This window comes from Poecilia reticulata, chromosome 5 (genome assembly GCF_904066995.2).
Source record: "Poecilia reticulata chromosome 5, P_reticulata-male-v2, whole genome shotgun sequence".
NCBI classification, from domain to species: domain Eukaryota; kingdom Metazoa; phylum Chordata; class Actinopteri; order Cyprinodontiformes; family Poeciliidae; genus Poecilia; species Poecilia reticulata.
This window is the reverse complement of record NC_088834.1, coordinates 4,903,462-4,923,879: the sequence shown is the minus strand read 5'-3', so window position 1 is coordinate 4,923,879 and position 20,418 is coordinate 4,903,462. Positions and strand designations below refer to the sequence as shown.

The window sequence follows — 20,418 nt, the reverse complement described above, 5'->3', positions numbered from 1 at the left end:
CCACATGGGCATGAAATAATGGCTACAAGTCCAGTTAACTAATTTTAATATCAGGCATTAATCAATGCTTTACTAGAATCTACCTGTGATGCATTTGGCTAGATTCAGCGTAAAGTTCTGACTGAATGAAAATCATTATAACCTATTTATGTCACGTTAACGAAGAACAGCTGGAAACTTACCGGGTTTATCAACTGAGGTAGCAACTTGGTTCCAACTCCTCTCCTGGTCATTTCTATATTATTTGCAAGAAATGTTGAATAAACATTAATGTTTCCACATATCTCCAATGTCCGCTGGACTTCGGGTTGCGTCGTGTCAGCTGTTTGGGATTCCCCTCCGTCATTTCCCCTCAGAAAGCGAGGAGGAGAATCCGCGCTTTCTGATTGGCTACCTGTCATGTTCAGCGTTAAGCTCCCTGTCGGGGAAAACCCGATTTAGATCAGAGCGGCCACGACGATCTACCGTAACCAGGATGATCGTCTACAGGATGATCGGTTACGAAACCACCAGCGAGAATCTTAGATCGGCAAACGATCTAAGATTGTCATAAGGGGAAAATAGGGGCAAAAAGTGTAGTGTGAACTACTGCTTTAGGTAGTGGGATGTGCCCGTCTTCTCTATCTAAATCTAGTGATTATTGAAGGACAATATAGTTTACAGACTTTATTATCTGCACTCTTTTGGTTGAATGCAGTATTTATTTCCACTTTGGCTTTATGTTGTTTAGTTTTTATTCAAGTACGTTTTTTGTTAATGGAGACTGAGAATCCTTTTTGTTTTTGGTTGTTTTGTTTATTTAGTTTATTAGTTTCAGTGTTATGTGTTCATTTGAAAATAAAGTGCATCTATCTATGGCCGGAAATCGCATGTATTCATTTCCATTAAATCAGTGTCAAAAGGTCTTGAAACAATATTATCGCTTATCGCAATAATTTTTTAGACAATTAATCATCTAGCAAAATTTGTTATCGTGACAGGCCTAGTGAAAATTGAGTATTAGGAGAGAGGGAACCTGGTGATCTTGGTAAGATGTTTCTTACCAAGAGCAGCTCAATGGCTCCCAGGATGTACATGGCTCCAGCGTAGGTGGTTCCCAGGTAGAAGCAGATCCCCACCGCTCCACCAAACTCAGGGCCCAATGAACGGGAAATCATGTAGTAGGAGCCCCCAGCTAAAAGCAGACACAAGAGTAACATTGGCATGCATGTGTTTTCTTTATGACTCAGTTTAATCAGCGACATAATTTACTCTTTGCTTTCCACCAGTTTAGTGATTTGTTTATGATAACTTGATTATCCAAGCAGATTTGTTGTTCAGAATGAGAATCAGGTTACCACCCATCAACAAGAAAAAATAGTTGATCCTTTGTACATCACTTCAAAAACAAATGGAATAACCCTGAAAGTTTGATTAATACACTTATAATAGTTTTACTTTGATTTATAAATGTTCACCTTTCTATAATTAATATTAGTAATGCATTAATCATTTGACATAACAGGGAACACTGGTGTATAACTGTGTTGTGCTACTAACCTCTTCTTATTCTTGTTAATACAGTGCCTTTATATTTATGAGAAACATTGTGCCAATTAATTAATTGTGCATAAATAAATAGTCCCTAATCAGCACTTCCCAACAACATAAAGGCTGCCACCCATTTTACGCCAGACGCTTATAATGGGTGTTCAGATCCAAGCTCCTTCACAAGCCTGTAATTTGCTGTGACCCCTGCTGAACATAAGATGTGGACCATTATTACTACGTAGCCCCACATTACAGGCCGCATGCGTAAAGCGATGCATCGTCACACGGATCCAAATGTGCAGATTTGGGTTCTACTGGCAGGAATTTGGCGGATACTTTATTTTGTGTAAATAATGTGTGACGAGAAAGTTAAAGAGCACAAGATCACAGACTAAAGATCCTAATGTTTCTGAATATATCAAGCTGTGCAGGCAGGAATGTGCCAAAAGCAATCCGTGAAAAGGGAAAATTTAGAAGCGGGCAGCATCAAACGGCGATGACTGTGTGGCGCCGGCGTCTGCTCACCCACCTGGCACTACTCCATTGGTAGCGATGGCACTCATCGAGATGGCAGTTAGCATCGTCTTCAAGGAGAGGGAGAGAAAAAACATATTACATCTTCATCAGAATCTGCTTATTATTATGATAGAAAGTGTTTCTTAAATTCTCATCAGATACCATTGTTTTATACCAAATGTAACATTAAATCTAAAGTACGCTCTGAGCTCGTAGTAAATATAGACTGCATCTGGAAAGTATTTATGGTGCTTCACTTTTTCAACATTTTGTTATATTGCAACCTTACTCTATATTAATATCCTGTATTGCAAAGAAATACTGTTGATCCACTTTGTTGGTGGATCAACAAAGTATAAAGCAAAGGTTGTGAATATTTAGGTCAATGTAAAAAAAATTGTTTTCTATATTTAATATCTGCAAAGCCCTCAAATGTTTTCTTAAATATTGTCATGATGGGGTATTTGTGTGTAGAATTTTGAGGAAAGAGATTAATTTAATGTAATTTGTAATAAGAGTTCAACAAACAAGATGTGGAAATGGTGAAGCGCTGTGAATACTCTCTGAATGCATTCTATGCAAAAATCTTTAAATAATAATAATAATAATAATAATAATAATAATAATAATAATAATAATAATAAATTTTGCAGTGGCATAATTTCACACTGAAATATTTAGAAAATATGAGCTTTAAATGAAGTACATTTAATCCAACATCAAGAAACAACGGTTTTAAAAACATTTCTGGTTTCGTATTCTCTACAAAAGAACAGAACAGATCTCTATGACATCAAAATACAACTATTACTCTAATAATGTAAACAATTTTCATCTTTTTACATGATTAACAAGAGTTTCATTGGATGTGGAGACGTACTGGTAGTACATCTACTACTGGGAGCCTTCAGTGACTGTCTGTCCCAGAATGTATGAGCAGCAGGGTCGAGAGTTAAATCCTGGAATCAGCAAGGTCATGAGGACTGCTGACAACAAACACTGACAGTGTTTATTATGCAAGCATAAAGACAGGAAACGGCCTTAGCTCTGCAACACGTCACTGTAATGTGCAATAGATAGCTGTAATTGCAGGGTACAGCTGCGGCTGGTAATGTATATCATTTTGAGTGTATTTGCTCATGAACCAAAGTAATGGAGAAATTAAATTCTTGGCTTAGTGACATTGATGAATCATTAAAGTTATTGGATATCCCCTCCAACTTTATGTTTCAGACACAATTCATAGCTAAGCATTCAACATATCTGTGTTTGCTATTCAGAACATGCAATATAAACTTTGTCCCCTTTTTAATTTTCTTGTTTCTCTAATGACAGTCTTTGAGTTCTCTGTGTAACTAAAACTCAATGAAATCTAGGCCAGTTGAAATCTTTTCTGGGTTTTCTGAAAATCTTTTGAAGGTTTTTTGACATTAGCTTATTTTATGATGACAATCAAGTTATATCCAATCAAATGAATTATTGCAGAACAAATGACTCTTAAATCCAAGAGATGAATCAAATGTGTCTACTATTAAAAGAAGCCAAAGAAACATATCTTCCATACTTCAATAGCTGAAACTGTAAAAATAGAAGACAAACCACACTTTGACAAATGGAAACAATGTAATCAACAGCAAACTGATTTCTAAAGATATTTTAAACTGATGTGGCACGGATTAAATGCTAAGTTGAAGAATGATTCATGTCTTTGATTCTGTCAGATCTTTGATAAAATTATTTTCTGTCTTTTAAAGACATAACTTTTCAGAAAACCGGAGCAATCTTTTATTTCATTTTCACTTGTCCATTGCAGTAATGTTTTTAACCACACACTGGACAGTACGCTGTCATAGTGAAGTACAAAGGATGGATGAGAAATCAACGGAGAAACAGCTAAAAAAAAAAAATCTCAGTGGTGTAAAAGGGGAGTTCATATAATTCTATAGCATCATCCTGCTGCAACCCATAGTTATTGAGATATTTCTGCACCGGCCAAAATAGAATACTGAAATTACGCACATCCATGAGGCCAGGGAGACTGACAGTTTACAGCTATGCTAAAAGCTCATGCTTCCTGCTGGTTGACGGTATACACAATATTACAACACGGCCTGTCAACAGCTCTATGTGAACCAACAGAAACCAATCACGATTCTAATGTTAAGTCTGGTACTGAGTGGGAGAAAAACACCATCAGAAATGTAAGTGCACGCTTGAGAGGAGCTGCCTGTAACACTGACAGCCGGCCCTGGCTGCCCTGCAGAGGATAGGAGGAAGAGATGCGTGCAGTGAGTGGAAGAACAGGCATGGGGGGGGGGAGACAAAGCGAATAGCCATGTGAGTGACTGAGACCGAAAGAAAGACCATGTGTTTGACAGTACAAAGGCTGCATTAAGATTTCATTATTCTTTCAAACACCATTATTCGGTTTCTGAGTGTCTTTTTGCATTGTCACCACATGAAGGAGAGCAGCACAGACAGAAAGAAAAGGAGGCAGGAGGAGATGTGAGAGACTGGAAGATTTAAATGCCCTTTCACAAAACAGTTCTTACTCTCCAGCTTTTTGACTTTTCTATTACAAGGAATGGGTTAAAGAGAAATAATGCCTGTGCTGCAGAAAAGACACCTGGATACTTGAACAAAACTTCTGGACGACTGGATTTGAAAAAACTTGGTTTTCAGTCATCTTCAAATCGGGCTGCATTCACTTTATCTCAAGACTTTTAGGCCATGTTTTTCTGCTTCCTTGTCAAAAGCTAAGTATTATAAGCTATTGTGCTGGCTAACTTTTTTCTAAGAATAATTTAGTTCTTCTCTACACTTTATATCCTTACAAGGAAATCAAATTGGTACTGTTTTCCTTTGTGGTAACTGAAAATATAGATTTATTTAGTTTGGTTTTACAGATATTTTCACTGATACATGCCGATTACATTTAGGCAAGAGGAGTAAGAGTTGCTTTCTGAAAGTTAACCTCTAAAATCTTGAAGAAAACAAAGAAAGACATTTATTGACACCCAGACTTTGCTGTAATGGTACAAATGCATAACTCTGAGGGGTTTTTTTGGATGTGGTCTGAGAAACCCTGCACTGATATGCAAACATTTGATGGATGGATGGATGGATGGATGGATGGACGGACGGACGGACGGATGGATGGATGGATGGGCGATGAAATTACTGGTAACACATTAAAGCCTCACCATGCTGAAACAAATATGTTTTATATTCACAGAACCTAGAGGTTGTAGAGTGTTTCTAAGCCAACTTTTTTTTTATCCTTCAGATCTTTTTATATCTTTTACCTTAAAAGATATTGCATGGTACATTCCTGGAACATAATTTATGAAACTTAAATGTAGTTTGCTGCTTATTACTTTCTTCCACATATAATTACTATTAGAGGTTGGTTTTGAGAACAGCTGTATAACCTGGATTGTCTTTGTTACTTAAAACTGATAAATTACACAGGAAATTAAATATGCCTCCTGAAAGAACCATGTTGGTTCCAGGAAAATATACCACAAGTTATTGAAAATAATTTGGTAAGCTCCCTTAAAATGCTCAGTAAATGTTCTTTGTAAGTTCTGTTAATGTAAGGGTAAGTTTCTAGAAAGTGCAAGTTCTGGGGAAGTGTCAGGAAATAATTTGAGGACTTAACTAAAACATCTATGTTCCTGAAAGGTTTTCTGTAAGTGTTTAGAAAAGTTCAAATAAATAACAGAAAATAATTGGTTAGTACCATGTATGTATCAGGAAAGTACAGGTTGTGTTACCGTATTTTCTGCACTATAAGGCGCACCTAAAATCCTTCAATGTCCTCAAAAGCCGACAGTGCGACTTATAATCCGGTGCGCCTTATATATGGACCAATATTGAGCCACAACAGGTCTAGCAACTACGGTAAGCAGCCGCCGACTTCATTTTCCCCCGTAGAAGAAGAAGTGCGCGGTGCATGCTGGGATTGTTGTCAGAACGCTGGTTTGTTAATAAAGTTTGATAATACATTTAAAGCCAGGGGGGCGGCGGAAGAGAGATAGAGACTGCGGCGGCAGCGGTTGGTCTGTTACCCAGAAAGCAGTTGGGCACAATATCACAACACCAACACCGTGAGTGAAACAACGACTGGGGAAGCCTACTTCTTTACAAATGTGGATGTGTAATAATAGAGTACGGAACAAATTGGCAACCCAAACTGAAGTGTCTATTCTATGCGCCTTATATTTGAAAAAAAGTTTTAAAATAGGCCATTCATTGAAGGTGTGCCTTATAATCCTATGTGCCTTATAGTGCGGAAAATACGGTATGCAGTGGTGTCCAATATTAAGTCATACTATTATAATAGTTAAGTAGGCCAACTTCTATATATTTTAAGCCACTTTCTGACTTGTATACTTATGTGTATGAAGAACATAAACTGGTTCCTTTTGTCAGCTTCACTATGAAATTTCAAAGTTTAAGTTTAGCTATGAACTTATACTGTAAGTCTCTGATGGGACATTAAAATCTTATTTCCATTTTCTGAGCATTCCTTGCCAGATACAAGGGACAAAGCAACACATTCTGATTACTTTCTGCCACAGAATGCAGGATGCTCAGAATTATGTTTAACTTGCATCACAATCGCCTCTGTGAACACTGTAATGTGGTTAGAGCCACCTGAGGGCCCGTTGGACTGACGATCTGGACTGAGAAGTGAGTAAGGCTCTGAATTTCAGTCTAATCTGGCCATAATGAGGCCACAAGCTCTTCTCCCAGCCCAGCAGATAAGACAGTAATTGTTTAAGTGTTTTATCTGATGTGGGTTGCAGCCACACAGAGGTAGCCAGACAAATACCCAATCACTGAATCAACACGCAACTGCAGAGAACAGTAATCAATTGAATTGTGTAATTTATGCTGTTGGTACCGTAGATGAAGACAAATGTGCAGGACATGCTGCACATTAAATTTAGCTTATTTCAGCCACAGCAACTGGAAATGAAACATGTCAAATTATGTAAGACAAGTTTGAAGACATCTGTAATACCTCCATTTATTCATACCAGAGACACAGTTCTGGCTGGTTCTGGCATAAAAATGAGGGATTTATGGCAAACCTATTGGACAGGTGAAGAGATGAAGTTCCCTACTACAGTAGGATTCACTGAGGTTAGCACCTTCTGCAGCCTTTAAGGGATGGGATTGATGTAGATTAAAACAGTGTTTAGGTTGGTGAAATTTGTCAAAGCAGCATCCATAAAAACACCGTAGCCAAAGTTTACCCAACGGAACAATGAAATGTAATCAGATCAATAGTAATCACTTCTTCTTTTGGTGGTTTGTGTAAAGGGCCTGACCTGTGCTTTTTAATCATACTGACAGGGTTAATAATTGTTGTTAAGCATAATATACAGAATATAACACCTCAGCTTAATAACAGGTTTTCATTAAATGTTTTCCTCAATTTTAATTTCTGATATGACCGGCAGTTAATAAGGATTTTTTTCTAGTGGATGTTAACTTCAGATCATTTCACAAGCTATTCAGGCTCTGGAGTTAAATGTTTTTATATGTTAATAAACAGAGGAAACTAAACTTCTTGGTAGAGACAATGGCAACCACATTGGACAGTCTCAACTGTGATTGGTTGATACCTGCTGCTTCAAAAAATACTTGACGTGTCAAAGTAAAATCTTCCCAGGCGTAGAGCTCAGTACAAAAAAGAAGGGGATGTCTGGGTCAATAAGTCAAGTTTTCAGTGAAAATAGCATCCAGAGAGTTTAATCTTTCAATAGATTAGAGAAATATCAAGAAAGCTAACAAAACTCATCAAGTGAATCTTTCCTCAGGTTTTATTTTATGAGTAATTCTTAATGAAAGTCCAATTTTTCCATTTTGAAGCTTCTTGTTTTGCATAGTGAACATTACAAACTTATTACTGAATCAGCCACCTTTTACTGTACAGAAACCACCATTGAGAAAACAGCGTGTGATTTTTCTGTTTTAAGTAAATCTGAAATTGGGATTTTTTTTTTTACATGTGTCTGTGTAATACAGCATAGGTCATATTTCAGCTGGCTCCAACTCTTATCTCTCTATGAAACCTGGAGTCTGTCCCCCTGGACTCACTTGAACCCACGGCCCCTCTGGTCTGTGAGCGAGCCAGCAGACAACGTCAGATTATGCTGCCGTGCCATCTGTCTCAGCCACATGAGGTACAATTGCACAAAGCTCACATATCATAGGGTAGTGGAATTTTCCTCCAAATGTGGTCCAAGCAGGAGAAGAGCTTCAGTCATTTCTAAGCCAACATGGAGACAAATGAGCTAAAGCAATGTTTTATTGCTTTAGCAAAAAAAAAAAAAAAAAAAGGCAGATTGTCTGTGCTGTCCCTGAGCTACAAACTCTGATGTGGCCTTTTGTTGACCTCAGAGCTGAGCAGAAATTAGTTTAGACATGACTAGAGGTCTTCCGGTTCCCTTAGTGCTTGCGTTCTTAGCATGCTTTGTTTCTCAAATGCAGAAAATCTTTGAGAAGTAGAGATTTGTCATTTCGGTGGCGTTTTATACACCTACAGCCCGGTGTGACAGTATTTGCTCTTTTACAGATTTCTTTTGTTATCGCTTTGTTGTCACACTTAAACAGATATTGGAATATTTGAGGAAACCTGATTAAATGCAAAATGTTATGATCCAGAGGTGTTTGGACTTTTAGCTTCAGTTATTTTTTTTTAATCTTTCCATTGTAGATTTTCTCTTGTTCAGTTAATTTTGTTTTGAATGTGTTTCATTAGATTAGTATTTATTTCTGTTACTGTTCAGGTTTCATTTCCCCTTTCACATATATGTTTATTTGTTTTTTACCTCATCCCCTCCCTTCTTTTCTGCTTCCTGTCTAAGCTGTTAATTCTTTCCTCATTTGCTCTCTTTCCCAGCTGCATCCACTCACCTGTAAGTAGCTCTTTTTTCATCGCCACTTCTCATTCAGTATTTAACCCTTGTATGTCGAAATGGCGTCCAACCGACCCCACACACGTAAAACTTGCATCATTTGCCATAGTCCTCTACGTTTGCCTCAGTCCTCGCACACACAAGGGTTAAGTTCCTCTTTCACCTTCTACATTTGCTGGATCCTTCTATTTGTGCCATGATTCCTCGTATCATTTCGTTCTGCTCTGGTGCCTTGATGCCTTGTGTGTTCCATTTGTCGTCATGTATTTTCAGTTTTGTTTTTACCTAAAGGGACCTTTTTCAACATTCCTTCAATTATGGCAAGTCATTCAGGTTGAAACAGCAAAACAGCCCCAGGCCATCACACAACCACCACCACAATGTTTGAATGTAGGTAGGAAATGTGGAGGGACCCATCTCTTTCTTAAAGCAAGCTTTTGTGTTGGCAGTGCACAAAATATTTTCCCAAAAACTTTGAGGATCGAGATTTTTTTAATGCTGTTTTGTCCAGCAGTGGTTTTCACCTTCTAGCACTAAGATAGATGCTATTTTGCCCTGTTTTTGTGTTGTGGATTAATCAGAAACAGTGAATTTAACTGAGGTAACGGAGACCTTCAGTGCTTTTAATATTGTTCTGTTTTTTGTGACGTTTTGGATTAATCATAAAAGGACTGTTGAAGAACCTTTGACAGGCATTTGTGTGGAGATTTCCCATTTTTCCACGTCTTCACTGTTTTTGTGTAGTGAGATTCAAAAGGTTCTGGGTTCGATTCCCAGCCCGGGTCTTTCTGCATGGAGTTTGTATGTTCTCCCTGTGCATGTGTGGGTTTTCTCCAGGTACTCCGGTTTCCTCCCACAGTCCAAAAACATGACTGTCAGGTTAATTGGCCTCTCCAAATTATCCCTAGATGTGAGTGTGTGTGTGTGCATGGTTGTTTGTCCTGTGTGTCTCTGTGTTGCCCTGCGACAGACTGGCGACCTGTCCAGGGTGACCCCGCCTCTCGCCCGGAATGTTAGCTGGAGAGGCACCAGCAACCCTCCCGACCCCATTAGGGACAAATGTGTAAGAAAATGGATGGATGGATGGATGGATGGATGGATGGATGGATGGATGGATGGATGGATGGATTCAAAAGCTTTGAAATGAATTTATGTGGACTGGAGTCAATCTGTTGCTCTTTGAGATAATGTTATCCTACTTGCTGCTGTCACACAGATTCTACTCATGTGATTTCTTGATTTTATGGGTCTGACATTTATCGAGCTTGATTGAATGAAGCAAATGCAGCTAATCAAATTCAATTCATAATTTAATAAAGGTAGCACTTTTTTTTTTTCTAAAGCACCATTTGAAAATTGCTTTTTGGATTTACTGAGCTTATCTTGATCACAAATCTGAAACATTTTGAACAAATCTGTTAGGGAACTTTTTCATGCTGCTGCATTTCTGTACGCGCTTCATCACGTGACATCCCGGTGGAAGGCTTGCAGAGGAAAGCAAGAGTGTCGGATGAAGCAGATGCAGAGGATTATCACTTTTAGGCTAATGTGCCGGATACAAACAGATTTTGTGAAAAGCAAAAGAGGCTGACAACTCAGGCAGAACAGGAGCAAGACGGATGATAGGTGGAAACAAAAAAGAGAGAAGCAGAGTGACGAGAGAAAAATTACTGAAAAATCCACAGAGAAACTGAGGAATGGAAAGAGATTGGAGTGAAAACTGAAAGACACAAAAGGAAAAAAAATCATCCGAAACATTTAAATGAGTCAGTCGACCCTTTTCTTCGCAGCATTAGGATTCATGACCTGGGAGTAATGAGAACGGCAAAACAACTGACAAGTTTACATCCAGAATCTGAAACGTCTCTTTATCTTCCTGACAAGCCTAAATTTATTATGCGAGATAAAAACACACACACACAAACACCAGATGTTTGAATACACCGGCTTGCAGAATGCTGCACTATGTTGACTTTTGCATATCATTTCATGGTTAACGGTGTCAGAGCAGTTCCACATGGAGGCACACTTTTCATTTAATAAAGATTTCCTGGAAAAAAGCACAGAGCCTCGTTAATAATCTGTCAAAAGGCTGCTTGACAGCAAAAATTAGGACGCGTATGTGTGTTCGGTAACAGATATGTGCAGCTGTGACTGAGCAGCTAATGAAAAGCGTGCTGTCAGTAATATCCCATCACTGAATAAAACATGGACTCTTGCAGCATCCACGATTCCTTTACACAAGTCCTGTGGCTTTCAATCAGGTGGGAATCGCTGCACACACATGCACTCCTTCATCATGCGGCTGGCAACCCCTGGAGGTCTCAGTGGTTATATGTTATGTAATACGCTCAGGAAGAGAGAGGTGTGTGTGTGTGTGTGTTGAGGGCGGGGGGGTTTCTCATGCACTGTTCACGCTCTGGCTTATCGCCTCAGGGCTCTGCTCTGAGCTTGGTGTGACTGATAAGCGCTGTGTGTGTGCATGAGACAGAAAAGAGAGTGTGTGTTTCAGGCTTTAATCAGGTGTGTACACGGAGGGGCATTATGCTGTTAAAGTGTGTGAGGATATAAAAATGATGTGTGTTTACTGGCTTCTTGTCAATCTGCTTTTTCACACTTTTAAAGATTTCAGTCCTCATGCCTCATTCTCTGGGAGAAATGAGAGTGTCTCGATGGAATGTGATTGAGTTCAGTTTCTGAAGTTCTAAATGTTTCAAACAGTAATAAAATATGAGTATATCATTTTATTTATTTAAAATGTCTGCAAGTACACTTAGTCCTCTTGGTTAGACTACTTAGAGAGAGGGATAACTGTTAGTTCCAGAAAGTTTTGGGTCTCTTCTCTTCAGCTCATCCCTCAGGTTATTTTAGGATTTAGGTCTGGGACTAAGAAGCCAAAGGAAGCAGGTTGATTTTGTGTCTGGTGAATGCTTTTTGTGGGCTGTGGCCCATATGTTTTGGATTGTTTTCTTTCTGTTCTACTCCAGGGTTCTTCCTGTTAGGAAAATGAAGCACTTTCTTTCCACTGTCGCCACATGCTGTCTCAATATTAGGGATTTCTGCACCTGATGTTGTCAACCTCCTATTGTTGCTACAAAGTATAAAAGTGCTTTGAGCTCACATGATACCGTTAAAAGTCCCAATTTTACTGGATGTTAAAATGTCTTCATATTTCAGAAACACCCTGGGGCAGGGCTACTTGACATTCTACTGGCTGGCATTTGCAAAGCAACCAATCCAGGAGAGCCATTTATTTTCTTTGGTGCTGACTGGCTGAGGCCCTTACAGCAGGGATGAAGGAGACCATGGACGTTAGCTTTTTCGGTAATGCTAAGAGGGTTTCCACTCTGTGTATTAATGCATACTGAAGTATATTTGGTGATGGAACTACTAACAGACAGTTATAGAATGGATCTCAGGTATTTAAGGATTTCAGGTATTTGTGGGTTGCTTTGGGCCCTGACCCCCACAAATAATGGTGGTTGTATTTTTGTAAGATTTCCTCTGAAAAGGGTTACAATTTTACAATTTCAAAGGAAAATTGCAATATTTATTCCCTGACGATGGATTTAATCAAACAAGTCAAACACAATCAGTGTGAAAATCCACACAGATAACTAACAGCAGGACTCTTTGTTCTGTGGGATAGGGTTGTCATTTGAGTCTCAAGGTCACGGCAAGGCCTGAATTCACCATGACAGTGACAGTAATAGGAACGAGAGAACAACAAGGTGTTTCATCTTCAGTTGTCTTGTTTTTACAGTGTCCAGTACCTGTGTCTGTATTATTTTCTGCAACACTGGATTCTTTTTAAAGAAAGTATGCAGTCCTTGTCCTTGTAGTGAGGAGTTTCTTTTATTTGCTGCTACATGCATGTGGGAATCTGTAGAATCCAGTTGAGCATAAAAAGTGTCTCTTTGTTAGAGAGCTTTATTTTTATTATTTTTTCTCTGGGCTTTCTGAAGTTATTTTTTTACATATATCCATCAGACATATTTTTGGGAAATTTGCAAACAGTTTTCCAGCCAGTTTCTTCACAGTTGCAATCCACATTTTCATTTGACAGACTCTCTGATGCGGGTCATTCTCACAGTTGGAAATATTACGAAACAGCATTTATGCAGAAAATGACTTGATGCAAAAAAATACACTCTTGAAATTGCCGTTTTGCTTACTTCAAGAATAGATAGGTCTGTTTGTGTTTGGATGTAAACAGCCACGATATTAACAGATGCACACAATTGTCTAGCAAGTACAAACCAGCACAGGACAGCGGAATAGCAGTAACTATTTAAAGCTAACACTCTGTATATTTGCACACACTTGCTTGCTGGACTTCTGGCCAGGTAAACATAACACACAGCTCCACCAGGCTTGGCATCATGATGAATATGAATAATATTGTCTACTACAACCTAAACCCACATTACATTGTTCCTCTAATAAATATGCAATAAACCAACTAATCTGTATCTGAAAAGGCAACCAATAAATGTTTCATCAGCAGCTTCCCCTTCAGAACAGTGAAAGCACATAAAATCTAAATGGTTTATAGCTCATAAATTAGGATTAAACCAAACAAGGCAGACGTCAGTACCAATTCCAAGGAATCAGGCTTCAACCCTTATTCCAGTGGTTTAATAACACTGGTTTAACAACATGGATGCAGCAGCGGGATGATAATGCCTACTGAGGTAACTAATGTCTCTCCAAGTGTCTAAAAAATAAATAAAAGATCTATTTCTGGAATTATTAGGTATACAGAATCTCAAGCATAGAAAAATTCACATTCAAATAAATGATGTATTAAATTCCCTGAAACTGACAAAATGCAAATAGCGTGCATTATAAATATATTCCCACAGTAATTTCTTCTTTACTGCTCCTGGGACAGATGTTTGCTTTACAATTTTTAGAGATCACGACAACTTGAGCATTAAGACAATATAAGTCTAAATGTGAAAGTAGGCAAAAGACTCACAGTGGTACAACACATGAAGACGATGACGAAGGTCCCGATGACGCCTCCGATTCCAACCAGCCAGGTCATCCTGAGGAAAAGGATCACTCCGAAAATGTTCTGGATGCAGGGCATGTAGACGCCCATCAGGGTGCCAAGCTGAGGGGCCTGGATAAAGACGGGAAAAACAGAATAGTCAAATTTCACTATTCAAATTATTCTAACTATTTTTTTGCGTGTTTTGCTCAACTTAAACTGTTGTCGTACTTTATGTTTTTGAATTTCAATAAGCCGTCACTTCTCAGAGGGTGCAGACTTGGCTCAGTGTCACTGCCAGCCTGCTGTAAAACTGACTCCCCAGATGTGCATCATCAACACAGATTTCTGCTACATTTTGGCAGGTATGACTCAGTGAAAATTGAGATAACACCAATGCATGCTGAGAAGCACAGCTTGGAAATCTGCTTTAGTTTAGATGTCTTGATAGAAGCAAACAGCACACATCATACTCATGTTAAAGAAACATACACATTTATTAGTAGGACAAATGATTCCTACAAAATCCAAGTTTGTATCTTTTGGTGTGAGTGATTAATGTTGAGTCTGCTGCTGATGACCGACTGAAAGATAAATTAAATTTTTTATTTGTTTGTTGGTTATTTAATCAAAATGGGGTGTAAATATGTTACCAGTTGTAGAAAAATCTCTCTGTGTTTTCACTGACAGACTAGCTCTAAAGACAAAAGCACAAGATAAAAGCAGACTTCTAAAAAACCAGAGACACTAACTGATGAAACAGTAATTTGGTGTCAAACTAGAGTTGAGTAGAACAGCTATACTATATTTTTTCATATATTTTATATATATTTATTTATATTTTATACTATATTTTTGTAACAAGCTGTGCAGTCTTATTACATTGTATTTAGTGACAGATTGGGATGGTAACTGATGCCTGAAGTGTACCTGTAAATTTGCTTGTTATACTTGAAATTTTAAGTCATGACATTCGCTTCCTTGTCACTTCAGTTAGATTTGCATTTAAAGGTCTAACATTTCTTAGTTTAACTTAGCAGTAATTATAGAATAAATATTACTTTAAGACCTCCCATTCCTACTTTTTGTAAGATGAGGTCAAGAAAGCTCATTTTGACTCAAAACACAAAGAAATGTGATCACATGGACGCCATGGCAACAGTCTCCTGAGTGCCTGGAGGGCATTAAAGGATTGCTTTACCATTTTCGTTCTTTGTAATAAACTTGTTCAGTTTTACAGTACTGTTGCTGCACTCTTGTCCCTAATGTGGATCAGCGAATAAACAGAAAGATTCCCTGAACAGCACCAGAAGGATAACTCAAGGACAACATTTTTAAGACCATTTCTGATGCGTGGATGCTAGAGATCCATTCTGTCGCAGTTTATTCATAGAACACTTTTGTCCTTGATGTGATTGTGAATATATACACCTGTTTGTTTTGTTATAGCACTTTGTCATCCTGAATGTTTACCTGTCTGCACATCTGTGATGGAGTATTTTAAATCAGAACAACAAATGCAATGACCTCGCATATAACAGTGAAATATTCATTTCCTGCTCAAGGACAGCTGGTCAAAGATGCGTAATTATCCCCATATACAGCCCTGACCCAGTTTATCAAGTGAAAGCATCGACCTCAGCTACACAGAAGAGAAAACACACAGGCTGTTGCTTCTCTCTACTGAACAAAGAATAACAGAGAGGATAAATTGGCTGTGGTCCAAGTCAAAAATATGGCTGCCACAAAATGGGTAAAAAAGAAGAGTGATTCTTGGTATTGTGTTAGTATCTCTGGAGATTATTGTGAAGAAGGATTGTTTAAAAAATGAACAACATAATGGACAACCTTGAGCATCTTCTCCACAAAACAGCAGAAGAACGACAGAGTCTTTAGCTGGAAGTTTCATCAGATTTGTTGTAATAATGGCCACAGCAGGAAGTTCTTCCTACCCACATTCATAACCACCTACAATGACCCTGAGAAACTTGGATAGTTCCAGCTGCTACAACATTTTGTCAATTCAATAATTTAGCTTGAAACTGTGACATGTAAAACTGAAAGAATAAAATGATAAAAATGAGTTTGGAAAATGAACTCCCATTTTGTTCCCTTATGAAAGGCTAAATAACACCAATTACTGCTGTTAACGTGACTGTTTAACTTTACAGATGGGACCCCATAGGCTACAAAGCACCAACTACCTCATAGATAAAATATTTTATTGAAGGTTTTCGTTTTGTTGTTTTTTTTTTTGCTTACTATTTTTGTTTTTTGTTACAAAAAAACAAAAAACAATGGCAGTGTCATTTGGATTAATTATGATGTTTTGCTTTAATTAAAACAGGTTAATATTGTTGGGTTTCTTTTGCTTTGTCTCACATTGCATTGCCTAAGATTTAGGGACACGAAATCTTCAATATCAAATTGTTGACCTTCACATTACTGCATTGGGATTTCCTACCGATCCATCATAATAGATATTAATAAATTACCCTGTTATAGCTAATGATTAATGTTGAAATATTTGAAGTTCATGTCAGAACGTTTGTTGTGACGTTTTGGTGAAATATGTCTCAGTCGTGCTCTCCTCCAGGTTACACTTTGACCTACTACTTCTTCTACAACTAAATCCTCCCAGCAGGGAGCATCTCAGCCTTCAGTCCCGCTGCACTTTAATCAAAGATCCGTGTCTTGGCCTCCGCAGGCCGCTCAAGGGAGCAGCTAATAACAAACCTCTTTCATCTCTGTCACATCCCTCGCCATATGACAGTGATTTAAATAGTCTGCCTTTTGTCTGCTGTATGTAAATCTGAGTTTCGCTCAATGTGACTGTGTCCTTCAATGGAGGAGATGATATTTCATCATCCTGACGTTGAGAGCCTTTTCTAACTCAATGAGCCCAGAATGGGCTTCCACTTGCACAGCTGCATTTGCGATTTCAAAGCCATAATTACTTTTTGGAAAGTATTTTAACCTCCTGCACACCTGTACTAAGAACTGCATTGTTATTTTACAATGCACACAAGGAGAATCAGTGTGACTGTCTGTCTGTGTCAGTCATTATTTAGACCCCTGTAAAGAAGCTGGAAATAACAAATGAAAGAGTATAAAATCTAAATATGCCCAGTTATTTTAGGAATTCAGAAAATATAAATTGACACAGTTTATATTCTTGCAAAGCTAACTGATTAAATGACATCTCTATAATATAAACATATGTCTCAGGCAATAATAATAATAATTTTTGTAGATTAATAGAACATAGAATAACACAAGGAAGCCCAAATTCTGTCTTTCTGTCTTACAAAACCTGACATAGTCTCCTCTTTTAACCTCCAAAGCGTTTTCTCCATCTCCCATTAGGAATGCTGTAATTAATATGACAGAATTTGCATTGGCAGGACCTTCAGGGACTCAGTGTGTACTTTATAACAGCAGTCAGGTGTTGCAAGCAGACAGGTACGCCTGCGGTAAGCACTTTGCTTTTACATGCAAAATTGCTGCCACTGCACAAAGCAGGTTGAGGTCAGTTTGTAATAAAACAGGTAGGTCATTAAAGAAAAACCTGTGTGCATTTGGAAACTGTAATATTCTGTGTTTCACTCTTTTGTTTATTTTTTCTTTATTTAACAAGGAAATCCCCACGGAGATCTCCAACTGTGCAGAAAAAGGCCTTCCTTTATAATACACTCATTTACTCTTAGTATTTTGTCTTCAGAGATAATGCTTCATTCAGTTTTATAACACTGAATTATAGGTAGGTAGATATACGGAAAAAAAGCACAATTATACATTACAATTTAATCAGGAAGTCACTTAGACTTCAAAAGAAGAGTCTTAGGTACAACTTTAGAGATTAAATGTTTTTGCTCTAACATAATTAACCGACGGAAAATTTGTTTATGGGAAACATCACTCAACCAAAATTTTCTACAACCCTCTACAGTCTGCAAAATGTCACATCCCCTGTCTGCTTCTTAACACAATAGGGAAGCTGAAGCAAGCAGACCTTCTCTGTTCAGCTGCTATGTGAAGTGCTCAGCTGAGCGTTGAATCGTAATCCAGACATAACAATAGGCAGATTCTAAAAAAAAACAAAAAACTGTTTGTCTGCTTCAAAATCGTGATTGTTACATGAGATGAACTGATAATGAACAACTGGAATTCGAGAACTTGAACATGATGAAACACCTCTGGGTTCGGTGATCAGAAACCCAAACAAAAAAATTTGGTGAACTAATAGATGCAATAATGACTTTATATTGGGAAATAGCCTGAAACAGATGGAACACTTGAGTATTTCCTGAATTATTGACCCTGTGGGAAGGAGAAAGGCTGGGCGGTTATTGAAATTCTCCCTTTTCTATTTTCATTCAATTTGTGCATCATTAGGCTGTTTGTGGACAGGGAATGCAGACGCGACCGGCGTCTGGTCTCATAGATGCTTACACACTCACACAGAATGAGTCTGTTTAATGGGCTTTGAGCCAGCAGAGTGATGATTTCCCAGGAGAAAGAGCCACCAAGAACAAAGAGAACAGGAACTGTTGCAGAGCTACAGGTAGGCCAGCGTGGCACCACTAAACTAGCAGGAAACAGCTGCCCACCGACCCCTTGGGACATGGAAGCAGCCCGACGACTGGATGGCTCAGGTGTGCTTTGCAAACAACGGGATTTTTTAATTCATCTGCTGTGACGCCTACTTTAAAGTCACTGCCTCCTGCTGCTCCAACTGCCACAGTTAGACTGCCACAGATCTTTTTATATCTGCACCTCACTGGCTCCACGGACTTTTGAGGTCAAAAAGTTATTTTTAGACTTTATTCTTAATCTTGCATTAAAAGTTCCCTAAATGAAATGATTTGTTTCTTCTTTTTTGATCTTTTTATTTATTAAAGACGTCTTCAAAATGTCAGGGTAAGTGACAGATGTTTGTTTCCTCAAACATGAGGAGCATCAAGTAACATACTGTATTGTAAATAGTCTGTATCTTTAAATGTTACACACATGCTCATTATGCACATTTTTGGAAAAGTGAGCCAACTCAATTCCACACCCTTTGGATTGCGAGTCTGATATTTTTTATTTCAAATAGCTGCACAGTATTTTCTGCTTTGTTAGTCTGGCACAGTATATTAATATTATTACTATTATGATTGTTATTGTTAAAACAAATTGTTTTAAAACAAAATCATAGTTGCTCCTACAGAGCTGAGAACGGCTGTGTCTCCAGACGAAAACTGTAATAGACTTCCTCCAAGCTGCATGGACAAATGATTCCAATTTTAATATTTCCTTGTTAGAGGTACGCCGAATTTAGGAGGCCTGCTGACAGGCCTAATCTTTGTGCAGGGTTGCATTATTGAATGCGATATGAGTAAGCTCGTTTGATGTTTTCACATCTATTGCAGATCACTGGGGTCGTTGCATTTGATGTTTAATTTACCAATTTCATAATACATCAAAGAAAATGCAACATGATTTTGTTTTGTCTCTCTACTGGAGCAGTGAGAGGAGGGGGGCGCATTTATTGTTTCATTACTTTCATTTCTGGCAGAAATAGAGGCATGAAGTGGAGCGCGAGCGGTGGGATGAGGTATGGGGGGTGGTGGGGGGGGGGGGCAGCGGGGGGTTTAACAAGCAAGAGGGAGGCAGGCTGGGAGCTTGTAACGCCATCTCCACGCTCTGCTGGCCAAACAGGAGCTGATAGGGCAAATGTGTTTCTGCTCAGGTGTGTTGAATTATTAAACAGACAGCAAGAAGAGAGGCCGGCAAACATCCGCCTCCATGACCGGCTGTGGATGAAACAGTCAATCTGTGGTCGGGTTGGTTTGTGTGTGCACAGGCATGTAAAAGCCAACAGTCGTCTGTAAAACCACTTTTTGCCTCTGCGTATCGGAGGGAAAAAAATAAAGACAAATACACGTGTTTCTAAAATACGTGTTTCTAAGATTAAAAAAAAAAAGTCTTCACATATTTTCACATCTTACTGGCAGCTCTGACTGGAGATTTCTTTGTGCACTCATCCACATGTTATGCTGCTGCACCAGACTTTGAATCCAGGCTTTCTGAGATTCAGGTCAGCGTGAACACATGACAGAACAGAGAATCTGAAAGGTGCAGGCATTCTTCAACAAATAAGCACAGAATTAGTGAGTCAGTTAGTGAGTCCAGACAGTCTGCCTTTAAATCAGGCAGAAGAAGAACTGCTCAGGATTCTTAAAGATATATTTTGTCTTTTAAATTGGTAGGTTTTTAATCAGGAATGGATAAAATCATTCAGGATGACATGACTATGATAGTAACGATTAACTCCAATGGAAATTTTTCTAAAATCTATGAACAATTTAAATGACTGATTACTTTTGAAACCATTTCAGAAAAACAATAATGCTAATAAAAATATCGCTGAATATTGTCGATTCTGTGTGTTGATTAAAA

The 20,418-nt window shown here is 38.4% G+C and overlaps 1 protein-coding gene across 3 annotated transcripts in view; it reads right to left on the bottom strand.

Moving 5' to 3' along the window:
• slc12a5a (solute carrier family 12 member 5a) overlaps positions 1–20,418 on the bottom strand; it is a 155,260-nt gene that overhangs the window by 24,232 nt on the left and 110,610 nt on the right. For all 3 annotated transcript variants that reach the window (XM_017304944.2, XM_017304943.2, XM_008408932.3), the window contains exons 4-6: positions 13,960–14,106; positions 2,060–2,114; positions 1,044–1,174 (exon numbers count right to left, since the gene is read on the bottom strand). In XM_017304944.2, the coding sequence (XP_017160433.1) occupies positions 1,044–1,174; positions 2,060–2,114; positions 13,960–14,106 (333 nt within the window). The remainder of the gene's footprint in view (positions 1–1,043; positions 1,175–2,059; positions 2,115–13,959; positions 14,107–20,418) is intronic.